Genomic DNA, 22254 nt, shown 5'->3' with positions numbered 1-22254 from the left:
CCCCCTGGTCACGGCCGACAGATGGTCTTCCAATGTCAGCCGTGGATCCAGGAGGACTCCCAAGTTGCGGGCCTTCTCTGAGGGGGCCAAAATTTCGCCCCCTATAGTCAGCGATGGGGTCAGCTGACTATGCCGAGGCGCCGGCAGCCACAGCCACTCGGTCTTGGAAGGGTTGAGCCTGAGTCTGTTCCTCCCCATCTATAGTTCAACAATGTATGTTTGTACAAAAAAATCATTACAATTCTTTTACTTAAATAAACTGCCAATAATTGCTGGTGACTCAATAAAGTGCTCTTCAGATTGCAGAGAATTCTAGAAGTTGCAGCTCTGACTCATTTGGAATGCTCCAAAATAGGGATGGCTAACACAGCATCCCTTTTCCTCACAATTAAGTTCAATCTAAAATGCTTTTGTATATATAGGACTAGAGTATGATCACAAAACAATGAGTTAGATAACTTTTAAGAATCTATTTCTTCCTTTTTAGAATTTGCAGGTTACATTTTCTCAGAAAAAATATTCAGCTGTTGTAAAGGTATTAGAATTAAAATAAAAAGAGCAGTTTGCAATGCATTTTTAATATGCCGCACCATACTACAAATAGTCCCAGCAAGTGCAATAAGAATCCTTTGCTAGCAAAGCTTTGGAGGTAAAAAATGTTAGGTTATTCCAGAAGTAACCACAAGCCATCACTCTGATTATTTGCACAATAATGTCTCAATATTTTTAGATTAAATAAGCCACCCAAAGGGCAGATCAGGTAAATATTTAAATTTATCTAGACCAGACAAGTATGAACCCACTTGGCTGTTTCTCTGGAGTTCTGTAATGTTGTGAAGGGCAGTCTCTAATATTCGAAGGAAACATTTTTGAAATAAAATCAAGTCATGCTTCTTAATAAAAGAAACATCCAAGCTGATTCTGATTTTAATCCAAGCCAGCTAGTTATATTTAAAGTCTCAAGTTGGGAAGCTACCTTAGTAAACCATTTGTTTACTGTTTAATTTAAACGACTATATTTGGTTTTAAGACAACAACTAGAAACTTTACTGAAAACTGTAACTACATTTCATAGAAATCTTAGGATTGCAGACAATGAGAAAAAAAAAACATTGATGTTTCAGCTGACTCATCTGAGGTTTTGGATATAGCCTAAATTCTAATTTAAAAACAGGCTGTTAAAAATGCTGTTAAAATTATGAGTTCCTATTACATCTAAATACATAGGGTCTTCAGATTTACAAGCAACCTAACGAGTTGCTACCTTTTTCTTGCTGAATTTCTTATTTCTTCATTAGAAGGGTAGGGGGAAAAAACTATGCTTCAAAGCTTGAGAAACTTGTATTTATGCCAAAACCAGGAGAATTCCACTATACATGAGCATACAAGGGTAAGGGTGGGAGTAGGTAAGTGATGATTAAACACAGCCTAAAGTATGATTTTTTTTACTGAAGTTTTACTGAAGTTGGTTTTCAGTGGCTTAGGCTTCATAAAAAGCAGAATGATATATGTGTGTCATGAATCAGTGCAGCCCTTCAGACATCATTAGAATGTATTCAAAAACTTTGTTGGGAAACTGAATTTCAAATAATGCAGTAGGATTCCTGATTACCAACTTTGATACCATCAAAGCCTAACTATGTAAAGAGGGGGAACCTCCCCCCCAACAACAGATATTGTTTTTTTATCTTTTCCTACTGAACTTGTTTCACTATTCGGGACTTTTGCAAACAAGCATAGCAGTCTTAAGGAGCCATTCCTGTTTCAGATTAAGCAGAGTGACCCATAGTGGTGCCTTGGGCCTTTTTCTCACAAGGGGGAGTTATTCACATCCTCTGGAAAATACTGCTGATAATTAGTACTTTGTATGGTGGTGAGCTCATTCGCATTATACAGGGCTTTATTAAATGCACAGGGCGGCTTCTGCAGCCAGATTGTGTCTCGTTTCTGGCTTGCTGGCAGCGACTAAACAGGCATGTTCCACCTTAAAGCTGTCCAGAGACCTCTGCTCATGGGGCTTCCTCTTCAATGTAGACCCATTTCACATGTTTGTAACATGGGACTCCACTATGCCAGGGGAAAAAAGGCAATGTGAAGCCAAAACTTACCTTCTTTCTTTCTTTCTTTCTTTCTTTCTTTCTTTCTTTCTTTCTTTCTTTCTTTCTTTCTTTCTTTCTTTCTTCTTTCTTTCTCTCTCTCTCTCTCTCTCTCTCTCTCTCTCTCTCTCTCTCTCTCTCTCTCTCTCTCTCTCTCTCTCTCTCTCTCTTTTTCTTTCTTTCTTTCATCAGTGGCTGGGTTACTTTTAGAGAGAGCATAAAGGAGGAGTTGAGAAAACCCTCTAAGTTTGCTGTAGATGAAAGTTGCCCATGAGAATTAAATAAAACAAATAAACAAGCTTTGAAAGTACTGTGGACAGATTGCACATAAAAGGGCTGTTGTGCCAGAGATCCTTGGAATCCTGTAATAAAGGGATTTTGAAAACTAAACAGAAAGTTTGGTCTTCAAAATAGAGGGGTATATAAAATAAGACATTTGCTTTCCTCTAAAGAGGGGGAAAGCCTATTACTCTAATTACTTAAAATATATTACTTAATATAAAAAATTGCATCCCGGCTCAGACTAGTACAGAGGCCTTCCAGATAGGCGTTAGTCGATATTTTTGCTTAGCAAAACAAGGTAGGTGTCATGGTTCCGACAGACAGAGAAAAATAAAACAGAACTTCTAGGCTTGGAAATTCTGCCAAGAACATGTCGATTAGTTACAAAGTATCAACACATCAAAAGTGAAACCAAGTCTGAAGACACACATAGTAATTCCCCAATACAAAGTTAAGAAATCCCACCCCTAAGGCTATGCAAGCAACTAAGTTTCCTAATACATCTTCTTGGCAGGCTTTTCACGAAAGGTCCAGCCTGCAGTCTCACAACCGATGACCTTGGTTCCCAGGGACAAACGTTTATTTAGATTAGCAAAGCACCTGGCAATCCCCCCTGCCTCCTTTTAATGTGTCAACCAAAAATGAATAAGGAAGATGGCCACAGCCATGCTCCTTTTTTAAAGTTGACAGTAGGCTCTTATGTTCAAGAGACATTAAACATAGATTTGGCCTGGAGCTCATTATTTTTTAAAAAACTGCAATAGCTATGAAAAGAAATTTAGAAAATTAACAATTTTGAGGATAGGTTTTTTTTTAAAATATACCTGTTTATGTGGGTACAAGTAGTCCTCAGCTAACAATAGTAGTTGAGACTGGAATTTCCATTGCTAAGCAGTGCAGTCTTAAAGTGTGAAGTCATGTGACTGTCATTTAGCAATAGCAGTTCTAGCACTTCCTATTATCATTGTTAAAGAAATCCTATGCTGTCATTAAGTAGGATGTCACACGGTTGCCATTTGCTACCTCCTGCTGTCTTCTGCATTGATTTTGCTTTTGGATGCTGGCAGTGAAGGTCACAAATACAGATCACTATAGAATGCTGCAATATTGTGATTGTGAGCTAGTTGCTAAGCACCTCAGTTGTGATCATGTGGTTGCAGGGACTCTGTGGTGGCTGCAATTACAAGGAACTATAATTGGGACTCGTCATTCAACACCACCGTAACTTTCAAGAGTTTCTGAATATATGGCTATTAAGCAAAGACCATTTGTATCAGGAATCTTTCATTTTTATTATTTTTAAACAGCAGACTTCTTTTTTAGCAACCTTTTAAATGAAATTCTCATCTTACATCTGTTGTTTTGGCAACCATCTCAGTATTATCCTCCACAGAAAACAGATTCATTTATGAGTTTTATTATCTATGACTAATACTTTTCAAACATGCAACTCATGAAATTGTAATATAATACCATAACAATTTGAAATGATGTAATGTTGATATTTACTCTTTAGAACAGGGGTGTCAAATTGCCGGCTGGTGGGCCAGTTGCATCATATGGAGGCCGCGCTCACCCCAGCTTCGGTAATGCGAAAAAAGTCACGATACATTGTGACACGTCACATGACGCGGCGAGTTTGACAACTGTGCTTTAGATGATTTTGTAAGAGAAACCAGGATTTCTGTCTTTTAGATAATCCAATGTTTCCTTAATCTCAAAGGAATCTAAAAGCAAGACAGCAAAAATAAAAATAATTTCAACAGTGCCAAATCTTTATCATGCACCCATGAGAAATAAATAGAAGTGGGATAGAACAATGAGAATTAGGAATGAAAATCAAGAAAGGTGCATTTTATCTGCTGATTCCCAGAACTTTGTTTTCTGCAATGTTGCTAAAAATGAGGAAGATGCAAGGACAAAGCAATGTGTGGGGTCCAATGATTTGCATAAAACAATATTTCCCAACCTGTACAATTTCCAGATGTGCGGTCTTACAGTAACTCCCAGAATTCTTCACAATTGCTATGCTGGTTGCAGACTTTTGAAAGGTGGCACCTGCATAGCTAGATATTTATGTTGATTTTAAAAGTACAATGTAGTTTTATAATGAAGGCTCGAATGCATGTTAATACAAAGGGTTAAACTTGGAGGTTTTAGCATTATACACTTGTAATCACCCTATAATACTATAAAGGAAATTAGTATTTTCCCCCTGTGCAATATGGAACATGGCGTGGGCTTAGTTTTAGAAAACAAAATCTAAAATCCTATAGCCATAGTTCCATATTTTGTTGCCTAACAGTGATCTCAAATATACATTAACTGTGCATTTAAGCTGTTTGCATGGAGAATAAAGAATAGATTAATAAATTAATACTTCAAAACCATCAAGATTCTGAGCTTGCCATTTTGATCCATGTTTTTATACATTTTTCCTTGATTTTCATACTGTATTTAATGAAATACTGGATTGAACTTAATTCAGAGGTCATCGAAAGTGGTATCGTATGCCTCTCAATTAATAATGGGTAGCATAGACACATTTTGCCTAAAATATACCAATTACATTTTTTTCATTATTTCTGAGACAGTCCCAGTTCCTATTTTAAATTGTCTGTCAAATCAAGCTGTGCTGTGCAAAATTGTCTGGTATGAAAATAAGGCTTTAACAATGAGCTTATGGAACTGATTGCTCTGCCCTTCCTGTCTTACTTTTAGGAAACATTGTGAGATTTCATTTGATATGCTAAAATTAAGTAGGGAATCATAAAGGAAATGGCTGTCTGGTTATTGATGCCATTCTGATGGAGGTTTATCTGGCATTATACATAAGTACATCTCATTTCTCTTTTCCTGTGTATTTTATATTTCAGTTGATTAGTTATGCTGGGACTAGCATTTGTATTTGAAGTGTTTGTATTAATTAGCATTGCTTTTATTCATATTACTATTAATGTATTAATGCTATTTATTAATGCTGTTTATTTATGTTAATATTAATATTATAGATATATTATGCCACAAACAGAAGTTTAAAGATTGCATAGAGAAAAATATAATCTATAAGTATTTTTGTTTTTGCAGAATTGTTAATGATAATCTAAATGTAAGACAGACAGACAGATTTTTGCAGTAAAAATAACCTATGAAATTCCTATTAGCTTAACACCACCTCGATTGCATTTTGACAGCGAAAATATTCCATTTATATGTTGTCACTTTTTAAAAAATATAACATGTAAGGTTTTAATTGTGTTCCTTTTAATTTTATGGTCTTGGTTTTTCATGTTTGGGGTAATAATATACTTTGTTCTATTTTGCAAATTACTTTTCGTATTCTTGTTAGGACTCTCAAATAGCATGAAATGCTTCTGTAACGTGCTAGCATCCAGATTTAGACAATAAATGGGAAAAAAATACAGAAGGCACTGGCAACCATGTTTTGTATAGTTGTCAAGAAAGGGATATGGGTGTGCCCATGTAGTCTCCAGAATTTGAGCTTGACATATGAGCATCTTTATTATTACATTATAACAGAAAAATGAAGTGTCCATTTGTTCTTCATACTTATAAGGTGGGAAATAATGGAAATGAGAATTCTAAGACTATGTTCTAAATATTTTGGTCAAACCATTAGTCCAACAATGAAAAATTGTTAAAACTTGTACAACTTGTCTTTCTCTGTTTTTATTGACTATTAGCACATTTAGCAAAATATACCATTAAGATGAAAATATTCACCTAAGGCACAAGGTATCATATAGTTAATTTCTATGGACATTTTACTGAACAGCAAAGGAATGGTATATTTCTAGTATAATGAAATATTTAACAATTTAATCAAGGACATTGATTAGCCTACAACAGTAATGATTAGACAGCACCATCTACTGGATAATTGTAAAATATTTATTGCATTGAAGGGGATTCTATAGATTTCAAACTGATTTTCAGATGCATAATACTAAGTCCATTTAATTTTTTTACATAACGCCCCTTCTTGTTTCTATAGACAGCTGCTCTGAAAGGTTGAAGATTTATGCAATATGCAATTACCTAAAAGAAATGGCTCTAGCTTCAGGAATGATAATTTTCCACTAGAGACTTAAGCCAGCTGTAATATTTTTGGTGTAAACCTGGATTGGCTGCTATGCAGTATGTAAGTGGCCCTTAAAATATGTAGCATATATATTTAGAATGATGGTCACTGTAGAGAAAAAAGAATAAAATAGAATTGGGAAAATGAGACCCCTAAGTAGTGCAAAAGTATTTAAAGATAATAAAAGACATACTGATCCAAGAGAAGACAAGGCCAAGATATATGTTATACAAAGATACAGATGGAAAGAGTAATCTAGGATTTTGGATGTACAGGGGCATGCGTAATGCATACAGCTTCTGTTGGGAATGGACCTTGATATTTCCAAAACTGAATCTGTCCAGTGAAATATAGTAGGGAGAACTTGTTATTTCAGGGAATAGCACAAGGAATACAAGACATTGTATTCAAGTCTTGTAAGTAAAGGTTCCCATATCTGGAATAGCCTACATGTCCCCGCCAACAAGTTATCCAGATACTTCCTGCTTATTATATTTTCAATAGAGCATAACAATAAAATTTTTCAGAAAGATATTGGAGGATGTTTAAAGATTCTGCTGTCCATCAGCAATTAATCAAGCAAAGCTGTTTTTCCACCCTGAGATTGTGCTTCAGCTGTTTGTTTTTTTTTCCCCATGTATAAAATTTTTATTATTTTCATCATAAAAAAAAAACAACACAAATATTACACAATGCTATAAAGCTATAAAACCCCCCTCCCCCCTCCCCCCCGGACTTCCCAAACCTAATCCCAGGATAATATTCAGATATAAGTAAACAAATATTAATATCTCTAACTCCACAAAATGTATTGTTCTACATGTATAGGTAAAATATATTAAAAAGAAAAAAAAGAAAAACAAATTTACTAAAAACCTAGATTATATTCCACCACTCTATGCTTTTTTTGAATATAAACAATCCATCTTCTCCATATTAATAAAAATTGTTCGTTTGAATGATTCTTCAAGTAAGCCGAAATCTTTGCCATTTCAGCAAGGTTCGAAACTTTCAATCTCCAGTCTTCCATTGTAGGTAAAATTTTACTCTTCCGTGCTTCAGCTGTTGATAGCAGCCACACAAGCCCCAGAAAAAGAAAGCGTTACTGCATAGTTATCTTAGCAAGCGTTATGTGTTTACTCAGCATATGATCTGACTCACTTCTGCTTTACAAATCTGTATTTCTGCACCAGCTTTTTTGTAAATGTCCAAATTCAGGTGGCTCTAGTGATCATCTTGACTATGGTAGGTGTGTGAGGCTAAATCAAGGGCATTATGGGAAATTTAAAAATGGAGTAAAGTATAGATAAAACACTAGATTTAAAAGGACATGCTTTTCTGAATCTGATACTGAGTTAGTAGTGTTTTATTACAAAATTCCCGAGCTTGAAGAATTTTGAAAGTAATTACTTAAAAAAATCTTTTAATATCAGGACTTCATGCATTATGCAGCAATACAGCAGGATGTATTGTAGTTTGCAGTTTTATTAACAAATTCAGCTGCTCAGGATTCAAGTATGTTTGTAACCATGCATTTGATATTGAAAAATCTATTTATTTTTAAAAGTATGCATTTAAATGAATTCTTTCAACAAGAAAACAAATTTACAAAGATCTTCGATTGAATTTGTCTGTGGTAATCTCAGCAGGTCACTTGTCTAATAGATGGAATATGGTCATGGAAAGAAATTGTTACTAAATTATAGAGCACATTGATTAGTATAAGAAATACACTGTTTAAATAACCAGCTCCAGACAATTTTCGGCTACAATGGAAGAGTGTTTTTCAGGATATAGAGAGGATTATGGAAAAGGAAATTCTAGTTAGTGGCACCATATAATTAAGGTTTCTGGCCATGTTTTAAACTTGTTGAAAATAAACTCTATTTAACAATTGCTTAGTTTTAATTTACACAGCAGATAATTGTTTAGATACCAATTCTGACTTGGGCAATACTCAAAGTTTGAAGAAGTATGAGGATTACTTATTAATTATCAAATCACTAAGCTGTTAAGAAGGCAGATTTACCTCTTTTGGCATGAAATGTGTGTTAATGCAAATGGATAAAAATAGGAATGCAGTCATATAATTAACTCTACTAAAGTATATAATTTATTGAGTATCTTAACCTAGTCAGAGTTTCTCAGCATAATTTATCATTTGGGATTGATAAAATGGGGAAAGAAACATGCGCCCATTTTAAAAAGAGTAATCTGGGAAAATATAATTAATCCTAAACATTTCCAATTTCAGTTTATTATTTGTTCTTTGTGGGGCATACTTTCCTGTATTTGAAACGTGAAAAGGAAATTATTTACACGTGTTCTGAAAGAATGTCCATCTCTTCTCCAGCCTCTAGCCTTCCCTGGTCTATATCTTTTGTCATTTAAGTGGGGCTGTTACCATACAGTAAGAAAAGAAAAAGATCAGAGACAGAAATCAGTATGTCAGGGTTGAGAAGCTCTGAATCCAATTGTAAGGAATGTGGAATAGCTGATTTGAGCTTCCACATATCTATAGGTATTCTGACTATTTGAATGAAGTAATTACTTAACAGATTATGGGGCCATTCATTGTTACTTTGTTTTTGGACAATTCAGGGAAACAGTTTCTACTTTGCCAACTCTTGTCATAATATCTGTGACTTGAAAAAGACTTAAGAACAGAAAGAACAGAGATATGAATATAGGATCTTTTGCTTTTTACATTGCTTGAAACAGCCCTAATTAAATTAGATTTCTTTAACACTGAGGACTAATCCATAAGCTTTATATTGCACTTGTAATTTTTTTTCTTTAATCAAATCCAGATTTATCATGGGGCAAGATTACAGTTCTGGAGTTTAAGAGGTGATATCTTGTCATAAAAGAGGGTCATTCACCTTTCTTCATTTTCTTCACATTAATTTGTGTAATCTATTTCCCAGTCAGTGGGAGAATTTAAGGGTTGGGTTGTCACATGAGCTGTATATAGGTTGTTACTATTGCTTACAGACTTCCCATCTGGTATGCTGAGATTCGTCAACAAATTGATATCTGCCAGCAAATTTGATTTTCATTTTTACTTAGGAAAAAAAAAACAAGATCTAGTTGTATCACAAAGACTTGGTTTATATTTTAAAATGTTCTTATATGAATTTGTTCCCGAAGTTCATATGCCCAAATAAGGTAATAAAAATTAGTTTGTATGAAGGATGAAGAATTAAGAAAGCAGTTAAAGGGCCTGTATTAAGTGGGCCTGGCATTGGTAAAAGCAATGTGAGAATTACAGTGCCAAAGCAAATGTGCATAGTGATAATATCCAATATGAAATATTTTTTTTGTTTGCAAAAATTTGCTAGTTTTATTATTCTTGTTGTTTTGTAGTAAGATTATAAGATTTCCAAGATTTACCTGGAACTTAAATGCTCTGAGTTACAAACTGAATGTACACTCAGAGCATTTGTACAAACCCCATTTCATACAGTCAACACAGTTTCATAATGAAAGCAATTTGTGCAATTGGAAAGGTATAGTTGAAATAATATAAATTAGTATCTTTTCATTTTTGAGTTGTTTCCTAAACTTTGGATATCATGGACTATACAGGTTGTATCATCAATATTCTAAAAATGACTTAAAGGAACTCTAGAAAATACTGCCTAAGAGCAGAATTGCAGGACTTAATAAAGCCCACCAGAATTATTTAAAACAATTAAATTAAAAATGCTACGTAAGTATGTTTTCTAAACTGATATAGAAAGCTCAGGGAAAGATCAATCAATTTATCAAAAAAGAATACATTAAGTAATACTGGAATTACTAAACATTTGCACTAATATCTGGTGCTAGTCAGAAAATGTTCCTTATGTTTCCATCCAGACTTCAACAATCTAAAAATAAGAGCTACAAGAAGTACAACAACTAAATTGTTCAGCACTTGGAAGAAAGTATGCTAAGGTTATGTAATATCATCCTATTATATTAACTTAGATACAAAATATATAAAACTGCTGGGAGAAGCATTCACAACCTCAGATATGCTAATAATATCATTTTGATGTTTAAAAATAAACAAAAAAGATTTAAGGAAACTTGCTGAAAAAAGAGAATGCAAGAATTAATCTGTTCTATATCGATCAGTCAACCAATCAAAACTACCTATCAATGCAAATAAGTAGAAATGAAACTGGTATTTTAGGCCTAGGAATGATATATTTCTAGGTTCAAAAATTCCAAGAGAAAGTGAAATAAAGATAGTGGTACTTAGGAGCAAAACTATAACAGATTCAGAGAAAAAAAGTTTTTTCCCCCAAAATTTTATTTATAATACAATTTAAAAAAAACATTGGATATAACGTGACATTCCAGCATATACATTCTTATCAAATTATTCCACATTTTACAGTCGGTTCTTCATCTCTGAATATACATCTAAGTTTTATATACAGTACTTATTCTAAAATAACATATATTTCTATCTTAACGTTAGTCTTTAATCCTAACCGTCCTCCTCGAATCTCTCCAGCGGTAAAAGTTATCCCAGGTTTCGAAGTAAACTGATCCACATTTGTCTTTCAAAACTATTGTAAGCCTGTCCATTTTCGCACATGTTAATATTTTATATAGTGACTCTTCCAGATTCAGACAAAATTTTGAAATGCAGACATATCATACTGATACAAAGGTGCATGATGATCTTCATAGATGTAATACATCGCTGGAAAATATGGACCATTGGAAAATTGATGCCTGTGAATAGTGGTGCTGGAGAAAATTATAGTATAGGGTAGGGGTCTTCAAACTTGGCCTTTTTATGACTTGTGGACTTCAACTCCCAGAATTCCTCAGCCAGGGTCTCCTGCTTGAGCAGGGGTTTGACTGAAAAACCTCCAAGCTCCTTTCCAATTCTGTTATTTTAAATAATCTGAGAGAGGCAATAATTTAGCTCTCTTGAGCCAAAACTGAGACTGAGGTTCTAAAATATAGAGAATGCAAGTCAAACAATGAATCTGAAATGATTATTTCAGATTAAAGGAACAACTAGAACACGGGTGTCAAACTCGCCACATCACGTGATGTGTCAGGATGTACGCAACTCTTTTTGCATTGCCGGCAGTGGGATGGGCGCAGCTATGGTATGATGAAACCGGCCCGCTGGCCGGCAGTTTGACACCCCTGAAGTAGAACTAAATCTTGAACAATTTGCAATATGAAATAACGTGTCATTAAATGCTATGTACTCAAAGAACCACATATGTAGGAAACAGCTGTAAAGCAGCCTTTCCAAATCAATTGGCAGCTGCAACTTCAAAGCCCAGGCATGCTGTGGTTTGATCAAGTCTTGGAGAAAACGGCTTCATCTCTTTACAATAAAAACATGTTTTATTACCTGGCACTGGCAATAGGCTTAATGCATCCCAAATTAGAATGTTGCAATTAACTTACTTAGATAATTAAAACATTGCATTTGATAAGCAAATTTAGTGTTGGAAAAACAGGTAAAAAAGAATATGTACTATATATGTATAAAGATATTTGATGGTTCCAGTAACTAAACAGCACATTTAGTTCATTAACTTTATTAAAAATGTACTTAAAATACTGTGTTTGGATTACTTTATAAAGATTAAAACAAAACAATTTGAACCTTTTACAAGTGTGTATATGGAACAACTCCAAGTGCTGAAATGAAAAAGAAAAAAAGCACTTAAATTCCTGTCTTTTACCCATTTATGGGATGGATTGGTTGATAAGCGCCTAGCATTTATAGACATGCTTGCTTTCCTTGAAATGTATTTTTTATCTCCATTAATTTCTAGTAGTAAAGAGAAAAAAATAACATCCTAAAGAATAGTGAGGTAGATGTCTTCAAGCATTCCTTTTATTTATTCCCTTACCTGATCATTTTTCTTAAAAGAAGAACCAAGGCAAAAATAATGTACAGTAGTCCTCGACTTACCACAGTTTGTTTAGTTCAAAGTTACAATAGCACTGAAAAAAGTGGCATGACCATTTTTCACACTTCTGACCATTGCAGCATCCCAATGATCATGTGATCAAAATTCAGACACTTGGCCACTGACTCATATTTATGATGGTTGCAATGTCCTGGGGTCATGTGATTACCTTTGGTTATCTTTTGACAAACAAAGTCAGTGGGGAAGCCAGATTCGCTTAACAACCGTGTTATTAACTTAACAACTGAAGTATTTACTTAACAGATGTAACAAGGAAAGTCATAAAATGGGACAAAATTCACCTTAATAAATGTCTTGCTTAGCAACAGAAATTTTGGGTTCAGTCGTATTTGTAAGTCGAGGACTGCCTGTAGTGCTGTTCTGACTCTGCCATTAAGAAAGACTTTTGATAATCTTTAGAGTAAGTCAAGAACATTTTCAAGAAATACACACCCAACCAAAACTACAAAGGAATTACTTTTGAAAGGCAAACTCTTTTTTGTGGACAGAGTATAAGGTAGGATTGGATTTAGTATTTTAACTTTATAAAGAAGATAATGTTGTAGACATCCATGGCAGATTTGCCTTGAGAAGAACCCAAAGCATCTAAATTTACTTCACAGTAACTGTAGTATCATTTTGCAGAAAAGGAGAAGACAAGAAACTCAAATACTTATTAGAAACCTAATAAATCAAATCTAAAAATTACTGATTTGAAAGCTTTTTTTTTACTTTTCAATATCAGCAGTATTTGGCTGGATGCTGCTGCCACAATTTTGATTTCACAGGAATAGAAAGTTTTGCACTCTTGTGCTGTAGTAAAAATGATTTTCAGCCTCTCCTATTAGGTGCATGTTTAAATGGTAAATTTTATATCTGTAGTGGACCAAAATATTCTATTCTGACTTTTTTTTCCCCTGATGACAACATTTGCAGTTTGTCCTTTGGTGTTCAGTTTATTTTATTCAAATACAACTTTGCCGGGGTTCACATTCTGATTATTTGTGTTTTGTCTTCTGTAGCAATATGAAAACTGGAGACCAAAACAGCCAGATAGTTTCTTTTCTTCTGGAGAAGATTGTGTTGTTATAATTTGGCATGAAAATGGTCAGTGGAATGATGTACCATGCAATTATCATCTTACTTACACATGCAAGAAAGGAACAGGTAAATAAGTCCAATTTATACCTATGCAATAAATATATTGTTGCTTTTAAAACTTCAATACACTTGTATGTGCAAGATTTTGATGCTTGAAAAATGAGCAACTCATTATAAGTTGAGCTATGGCAGTGAAAAAAATGGATATAGGAAATTATATATCCAGGAGCTCTTAAATAATATAAATATAAAGTTACTTGCTTGTCTTAAAAAAAGTAATATAACTGTATCAGAAGATTAGAATGTAGCTAAGAAGGAACAAAGAAACTAATAACTAGTTAAATTTCCATTCTAATTAAATTAGTGAAAAGCATTATTAAAAATAAAAAAGATATAAAGAACAACCTGGGTACTATAAAACTAAGACTTTTCAAATTCTCAGAGTTGAGTAAGCATGTGAACATGTAAGTTTTTGTGAGCATTGAAATTTCAGAAGATTTTAAACAAAGATTTTAAACAATCTGTGCCAGCATTGTAATTATCGAATATCTTATGACTCTTTTGTTGCTTATAGAACAGAAAATAGAGAGGGAGTGGTCCATATTTTCAACTGAGATATATAAGACGAATAAGTCTGGTCAATGAACGCTATGTCTTCATAAATCATTTAAAGCTGACAAACTGATAGCTGGTTTGCTGATGACACCAAATTATTTAGCGTGCTTACAACATAAATATCAAAGAACTCTAACATTATTTTTATAACTTGAAGGAATATGCATTGAAATGACATGTGAAGTTTAATACAAGGATATGCGATACACATTGAGCAAATAATTCTAGGTTCTCAAACAAAACTTGGAATCATTACAATATTGATATATTCTGGCCACTTATGTGCTTTATTATCACCAATAAGTAAAGTGTTTTATTCATGAATTAATTGTAACATTGGGCTAATAGTGGAACCTTCATGTCATAGTAGAGTATAGACTTGTATGAATGATTAGTCATTTGCATAAACAACAATTTTTATAGCACAAGGAAGTGTTATATCCAAGTATGTAACATGCAGTATAATATACACAATGCAGCTTTTTAGTTTTCTAATGGAATAATGGACAAAAATATTTTCAAATAATTTATACAGGAATTGTACAAAAGAATGCACTTAAACATGATAACATATTTTCCCATATTTTCTATTTTTATGATTGGTTTAAGTTTTATAGTGGGTTTTTTTTGTGGTTAGAATATATGATCTGAAGACCCATCGATGGATGAATAGATGGCCTTGTTGAAGTAAAGGTCGAGATTGACTGATACAAAAAAACTTACAGTTTATAAAAATTGTAATTTGTATTTTCAGTTGCTTGTGGCCAGCCACCAGTGGTAGAAAATGCAAAGACCTTTGGAAAAATGAAGCCCCGTTATGAAATTAACTCATTGATCAGATACCATTGTAAAGATGGCTTCATCCAGCGACATGTTCCAATAATCAGATGCCAAGGAAATGGACGATGGGACTTACCTAAAATTAGCTGCATGAATCGTGAGTAGATTATGTGGAGGAAAATATGATTGCTTATGCTTAAATCATTTCTATCCTGGTGAAAACTTCTACAGGATAAAGGAAAAACAACTTTTCTTTCCCATAAAGTATCTTCAATCTACATAGTGATCTGACCACTGTTCTGTGAATTGAAATAACTGAAAGAATTGGGCAACTGAATGATTTGATGCTTACCAGGAGAATGGGAAAAAAGTTTACTATGGAAGAGACTATAGTACACTAGCCAATGTCTGAATCTGATTATATATGTTATACATTGCATTCCTTCTGTTAGCACATTTGTAAAGCTTTCCTTCTCTGTTTTTTTCTTTTCAGCATCTTCATTCCAAAGGACTTATTCTAAAAAATATTATTATAAAAATTATTCACCAGGAAAGGTAAACTCATTTAATTCATCAAAACATTTTCATCGTTGGATCAGGACATGGCAGGATTCAAGGCGCTGAACCCACTCTGGTAAAAGTGGGACATTTGCCATACCAGAATGCCCTAACATATGGTGCCTTATAAAAGTAAAGGATTACCCAGCATTTTGGAATACATATGGACCTGAGTATTTACAACACATATCAATGATGGCTACAAATGAAAATATTGAAAAATATTGAAAAGGGAATAATTTCCAGCCTATCTAGTATGTTAATTTCTGTATGTCATTGGTGAGGGATTATTTGACTCTTTACCCCAGTACCTGTAGTAATTAAACTCTTCCATTTTAGCACCAATGATAATGTAAATAAGATGATTTAATAGTGTTTAAGTGTGTTGTATTTTTTAAAAAAACCTGTATATACAATAAGATGTCAAACTAAGTTCAGGCTTATTTATGACCATTTGGCTTCAGAGATCTTTAATCATTTATGTTGCTTGTCTAGGAGGTACTTTATTAGGCTGGAAATAATTTTAAACTGTTATCAGCAATCATTTTGTAAACATAGGAGACGCAGCTATTACAAGCTGAAGATGAACTGTGAAAGTAGTATCTCGGTCAAGAAACAGCTATTTTCTAATGAAGAGCTGTAGAATTTATGGAAAAACTTTCACAAGGAACATGAAAATAAGAGCAACTTAGAAGAAGTGACTCCAATATGGAACTTAACTTTTGCCTTTCCAGCCTTGGCACTGATCACAAAGGACTTGAGGACTCTTAAAAAAGTTGACAAGGAGGGCCTGTAGGATTAATAATAACAATAATAATAGTAATAAAGGCTAATACTTTAATTTTCAACCAGGGCCATTTTTTTTAAAAAAATAAACTTTTCCAACACTAATCATGGGTCTATTTTACAGCTCTCTGCATTTTAAGATGGAGATATATAGACCTACTTTTTTGTAAAATAAAATTTAAAAAAGTAAATAATTTTGTATATAAAATATATATAACCATTTTTAATCTTTTTATAAAGTAATGAATGTTTGTGTATGAATGCTGCAGCTGTGAAGCGTACATAAATAAATGAAGTAAGCCATACAGATATAATTTATTGGATGTTCTTTCTATCCTGACAGCTGTCAAACCCAACTGATGCATTGGGAAGAACAAGAGTTGGTTTCAAATGTTTTTCTGCTTGAAGGGAAAAATAAAATCTAATAAATCAGATCATTTATTTATGGTAATATGAATCTTTGCCTCAGAAAAATATGAGCCCATAAATATATTGTATGCTTCTTTTTCATAGTACATTCAAGTGTGGAAGACAGGAATTATCTTTTCTTCAATACTCAACCTCACACAATCTACTAGAACAATTAGCTATAGAAGAGGATAATTTTAAAGTCTGTGATGATATTTATTGTTAAATCTATCCAGTATAAGACCCCACATTGATTCATCTAGCTTGCTTTTACATCTTCCAAAAGGTTATGAGTAGATTTCTTGGGCATTCTCAAATTCAACAAACTGGACTTGGATCAATGCACAACTTTTTATGTAGGAAATATTTCATTTGAATGCAAACTCAAGTAGTATACATTTATAAGAGTTAATTTTGATTTGGTGTCTTTCATATATGGTATATTTCCTATATAATATTATTTAGCATTCATAATGCTATAATGAATCCACATAATAATGGACGAATTCCCTATTGTGTGATGAGCAAAAATTAAATTGTGGAGGAAATCTCAACTATCTGAACCATCATTCTCTGAAACAGAGCAGTCTTATGGTGGTTGTTCTGATATTGGATTAGAATGAGTACATCACAATTTTCCTCTTCGCTGTACTCTTTCTTGCTAAAATTATCCATAAATTCCAATTATTTCAACCAATTTTCTGAAATGTGAAATTAGAAAAATCAGGCTTTACCTGATTATTCTGATTTGTCATACTCTCTTATAAAAGATTATCACTTTTTAAACCATGCATATTTTCCTGGTTTTCTTTTAAAGTCCCTTTTTTGCTATTTATATTCTGTTTTTTATTGTGTATAATGTGGATCTTTCAAATTTATATATGATTCTGACTCACCAAAGAAATCTTATTTGCTCCTCTGTGGTTTCTCCTGTTGACTGCATGTTCTTGAAATTTAAGTCAATGTAAGCTCAATTTCTGCTAAAGAGTGAAATCAGATAATTAAGAACAACAAATACTTAGATATACAGGCACTTTCATGCTGTTTTTATTACAGTTTAATAATAACTTTTTAACCCAAGTCGATAAACCTTTATTGCAAAATTGAGTAGACCATAATCATTAGATAATGATTCATTAAAGATGTTTTATAATATACCATGTATATATAGTAAATGTATAAACTAAGACTATTCTCAGTTAATGATATATTTTGTACTGTTTTATACAAAAATACTTCAATGTAGACTTTGTCACGGTTTTTCAGTATTTGTACTGAAATACATCTTTTGCTCTTTGTTTTATATTAGCACACAATTCATAGCTTTTAGGTCAGAAATTTAGCAACGAAAATTAGGGGAAATGAAATTTTGACCTAACCCTATTAGCAAAATTTCTTCAAATGATGTGAAAATACAACAGAAACATGATCTATTTGTGCTGCATTTCCAAAGAAGCAAATCGAACCTTGTGCTAAATGAAGAAATACATTTTCTTTCTTTCCCATATTGATTCAGGCAATGAACAAGAAAATAGATACTCAGATTTCTTTTTAAAACTCTGCATTATAACAGTGCCATGATCTGTATAGAATTTCATATATACAGGCATTTTCTCCATTTTTGTTCCTTGCTTTGCTCATCTGCCTTGAAGAAAATTATTCAAGATTTATAAACTTCTCTCTGCTCAACTCTCAACTGACCACATATATTGTAAGGAAGTGCAAAAGATCAATGCTTATTGTTCATACATCTGCCTTCAAGCTGTTCCACTTTTCCCTTGGTGGCCCATTAAAACTACCTAATATGGAAAAGGGATTCCAAAGATCAAGGACTGCTGGTCCCCACTGAGAACATGACACTGTGCAACTAGATGTTGAATTCTGTGTCAATGCTGTAACAATGAATGGTTCTTTGGTCAATATTGCCAGATTCCCTAGGATAATTAGATAATTATCCTAATGCAATCACCACTCATTAATTGAACAATTGTAAAATAATATTTTTATTTTTAATGAAGAACAAATCTCTACACTCAAAAATCAGCACAGGAAGACCTATAAACAGGAGCTTATAGCTCCTGTTTATAGCTCTTCCTGTGCTATAAACAGGAGCTTTAAATTGTCTTCAAGTTTCAGAAGAACAAAGTGGTATTCCAGCATTAGGCTACTGTACTTCTATATTTGGCAAATAGTTCACAAAAGCAATGGATAGAAACTAATCAAGGAGTGAACCAACCTAGAACTAAGGAGAAATTTCCTAACCAGTGAGAAAAATAAACCAGTGGCACGAAATTGCCTCCAGAAATTGTGGGTGGTCCAGTATTGAAGGTTTTTAAGAAGAGGGTGGACAACCATTTGAAATGGTATAGGGTTTCCTGCTTGAGCAGTGGGTTTGACTCTTAACTTGTAACTCTTATTCTGTTACAAGTGCAGCTTTGACTTGACTAAATCTGGTCTTTGGCATTTGCTTGAAATCTCTTTCAATAGGATGATGAACTCCAGGCAACCAAGTCATGTGGAGTCCCAGCCCATCCAATCTTAACACAAATACTTACATACATATATACAGGTTACCTACTTAAGGCTTGTTTTATACAGAATATAAATATATATATGGAATGTAGCCCCAAAACAAGTTAGTGTTTTACATTGTTGGCACACTTGGAATTAACATTTTGTGAGTGCTTTTATAAACTCTCTGCATATTGAGAGCATAGACTTCAAGCAGCATAATCCAGTTAGATTGCCATTTAATTGTTTGACAGGCAATTAAATAAAAATATAGTAGATTTGTGAGAACCTGGCAGGTGTCTGAAGTTGATATTCAAGATGTCTATATTTCACCACACATTTTTTTAAAGTTTTCTTTGAGTTCAGCTTCATTTCTGTTGTCTTCATTGACATGTCCATGAAATTTTCCTGGCAGGAATTAATGAGCATTTTTTTTATATATGCTGCAAAACATGGAAACAATCTAAATCAGTTCTTTGCTTAAATGATCATTTTTATGTACATCAGTGAAAGACAGAAATGTCAAGAACCCTGGTCTGAATAATTCTTTTTAGGAAAGAGTAAAATACAACCCTGTTCATTTAAGGTTCCAGGAAAAAATATTTCCTTTAAAAAATGAACCTATATATCTGAAAATAATAAAATAATGAAGTGTAAAAACACAGTTATATGAATGTATGGTTATTTATGATCAATAACCAGCAACTTTACAAAATACATTGGTAAAATACTGGTTGGTCATGTTTGCATTATGTATTTTCTTATTTTTACTTTAGATATGGAAATACTTCTTATGCACATCACAATAGTTTGTGTCAAAAAGAAGCAGCAATTTGCCCATTTTGGATATAGGTTGATATTGATGCAGAAGGTGCCAAACTTCATATATATTATAATAAAATACTGTAAAGCAAAATAAAATAGGATGTGCTGTTTTAATCTCCCAGATTCAGATCAGTGATCAGCACTGAGCAAATGAGATACAAGAGTATTTTGGAAAACGTGCAGAAGGGAGAACACTGTATCTAGCCCTAAAATTTATTTTCTCAACTTGAGGAAAGTAAGTATATTCAAGTAATTTTCACAACCAAAAATGTTCCTACATTGTGAAATTCTAATAACTTCATTCTGATAATCTATATCAGACATGTCAAACACAAGGCCCAGGGGCCGGATGCGGCCCGCGAAGTGGTTTCATGTGGCCCATGAAGCCATCCTGGAAACAGTGAGGGAACAACCCTCCCCTTCCTTGGCTCTGGCCCAGGCCAGCCAGGAGCCAATGTACAATTTTGTGGTGGCCATCTTGGCACTTGTCCCGGTGCACCATGCCTTGGCACTTGTCCTGGTCCCACCCCCTTCTGCCAGAGATCCTCAGATCTGTCCCACTCCTGCCCAGGCCCCCACAGGCACTCTTGATGCGAATGATGTAGAACTGGCCACGCCTACCCAGTAGGCCACACCCATTCCATCCATGCCCACCCAGTAGGCTGCACCCACTCTTGCCACACCCACCCGGCCCCCCAAGGGCAACCGCAATGCTGATGCGGCCCTCAGTGAAATTAAGTTTGACACCCCTGCTCTATATCATTTAATTTAAACAGGGCAAAACCTGTTTAGCCTGTTCGTACATCATATGTATATAGGGCATTATATCAAAAGTTTGTAGGATAATTTTCTTTTGATTGTTTTTTTTTTTACCGTGCTGAGTGGTTATCTGTCAGAGTGACTTATTTTTGGGGTGGGGAAGTTGGCTCATAACCCTGTAACTGGTCATTTGCCTACACTGTTAGGCACTGTGATTTCCTAGTGGGGGTGTTTCATCACATTATGGAAACTTGTAGCTCAGCATTGTACAAGCATTACAGATGCAAGCATTAATGTAGAAAGATCAAAGTTCATTATAAGCTATTAACATACTGAAATTGACCATGGTTTGATTTTGGTAAAACATGGTGTACCAAATAACCAGTTGGTTGAGTTCATCAGATACGCATCTGTAAATCATGAAACTTGGATTCCATATTTGTGCCCAAATACCAAGAAATCCTATTTCGGCACACAATGTATTAACAGCCATATTAAGGAATGTTGATAGGAGATCAGAAAAAGTTGCTGGAAGGTTAATTGCAATAGCAATAGCACTTAGACTTATAAACTGCTTCATAGTGCTTTATAGCCCTCTCTAAGAGGTTTACAGAATCAGCATATTGCCCTGACAGTCTGGTCCTCATTTTATCAACCTTGGAAGGATGGAAGGCTGAGTTAACTTTGAGCCAGGCAGAATCAAGCTCCTGGAGTGAGCAGCGAGTCAGCCTGCAATACTGCATTCTAACCACTGCACCATCATGATTCTTGCCCTCTGGAATAGTTGATGTAGGGAAAAAAAGGAGTAGTACAGTTCCTGGAGGATTTCTTTTATTTGTTTATTTAAAACATTTGTGGAACATTCATCTTACAACCAGCCCTAGGGTGCTGTCAATGAAAAATTAAAACAACCATATTGGCTTGATCCAGCAGAACTATTTCTTTCATAGTTATGTTCTTTCTAGTGAACTATGCATTATATAGAAGAGTATAGCATGAAGTCTTAATAGGGTGGCAATTTTAAATAGAGTAAAAGTAAAAGAACCCCTTTCAAGTTTTCTTAGAATCCCAATATGGATGAATGCAACCTGCCCAGAAAAATTCCAAAGGGCAATTTCACTGTTTGTCTTCTGATAAATGAATGTATTCAGTGTATTTTAAAGATTTCAAATTCCCCTTCAGTCCCAAAAGATTATAGAGGCTGAAGTTTGGTAAACCATTGTTACTAGTATACTACAACATGCAGATCCATCTAGTTGTGGCTTATTCAGTTAGCCATTGTTAAATATCTATATAAATAAAAATGTAAATGTTCGTTTGTTCAAAATCTTAAATCTCCGAAAGTTATTCACCGATTGCTTTGAAATTTTGAAACAATGTTGCATTCGAATACGCGCATGTTTTTACCTACTATTATATAGATGTCACACCTGTGACAGGTAAAAACATGCTTTTTTTGAAAAACAGCACCATCTGTTGGACGTAAAAGCAT

General features: G+C 33.9%; 1 protein-coding gene across 1 annotated transcript in view; it reads left to right on the top strand.

The window, feature by feature from the left end:
• Positions 1–17291, top strand: part of VCAN (versican) — an 83620-nt gene extending 66329 nt beyond the window's left edge. Inside the window, exons 14-16 of the mRNA XM_015832558.1 lie at positions 13442–13586; positions 14890–15072; positions 15409–17291. Of these exons, the coding sequence (XP_015688044.1) occupies positions 13442–13586; positions 14890–15072; positions 15409–15539 (459 nt within the window). The 3' untranslated portion in view covers positions 15540–17291. The remainder of the gene's footprint in view (positions 1–13441; positions 13587–14889; positions 15073–15408) is intronic.
• The last annotated feature ends 4963 nt before the right edge of the window (positions 17292–22254 follow it).

The sequence above is a fragment of the Protobothrops mucrosquamatus genome, unplaced genomic scaffold (genome assembly GCF_001527695.2).
Source record: "Protobothrops mucrosquamatus isolate PMUCROS unplaced genomic scaffold, P.Mucros_1.0 scaffold6, whole genome shotgun sequence".
Taxonomy (NCBI): Eukaryota; Metazoa; Chordata; class Lepidosauria; order Squamata; family Viperidae; genus Protobothrops; species Protobothrops mucrosquamatus.
Note: the sequence above shows the minus strand (reverse complement) of the source record. Positions and strands in the feature narration are given on the sequence as shown.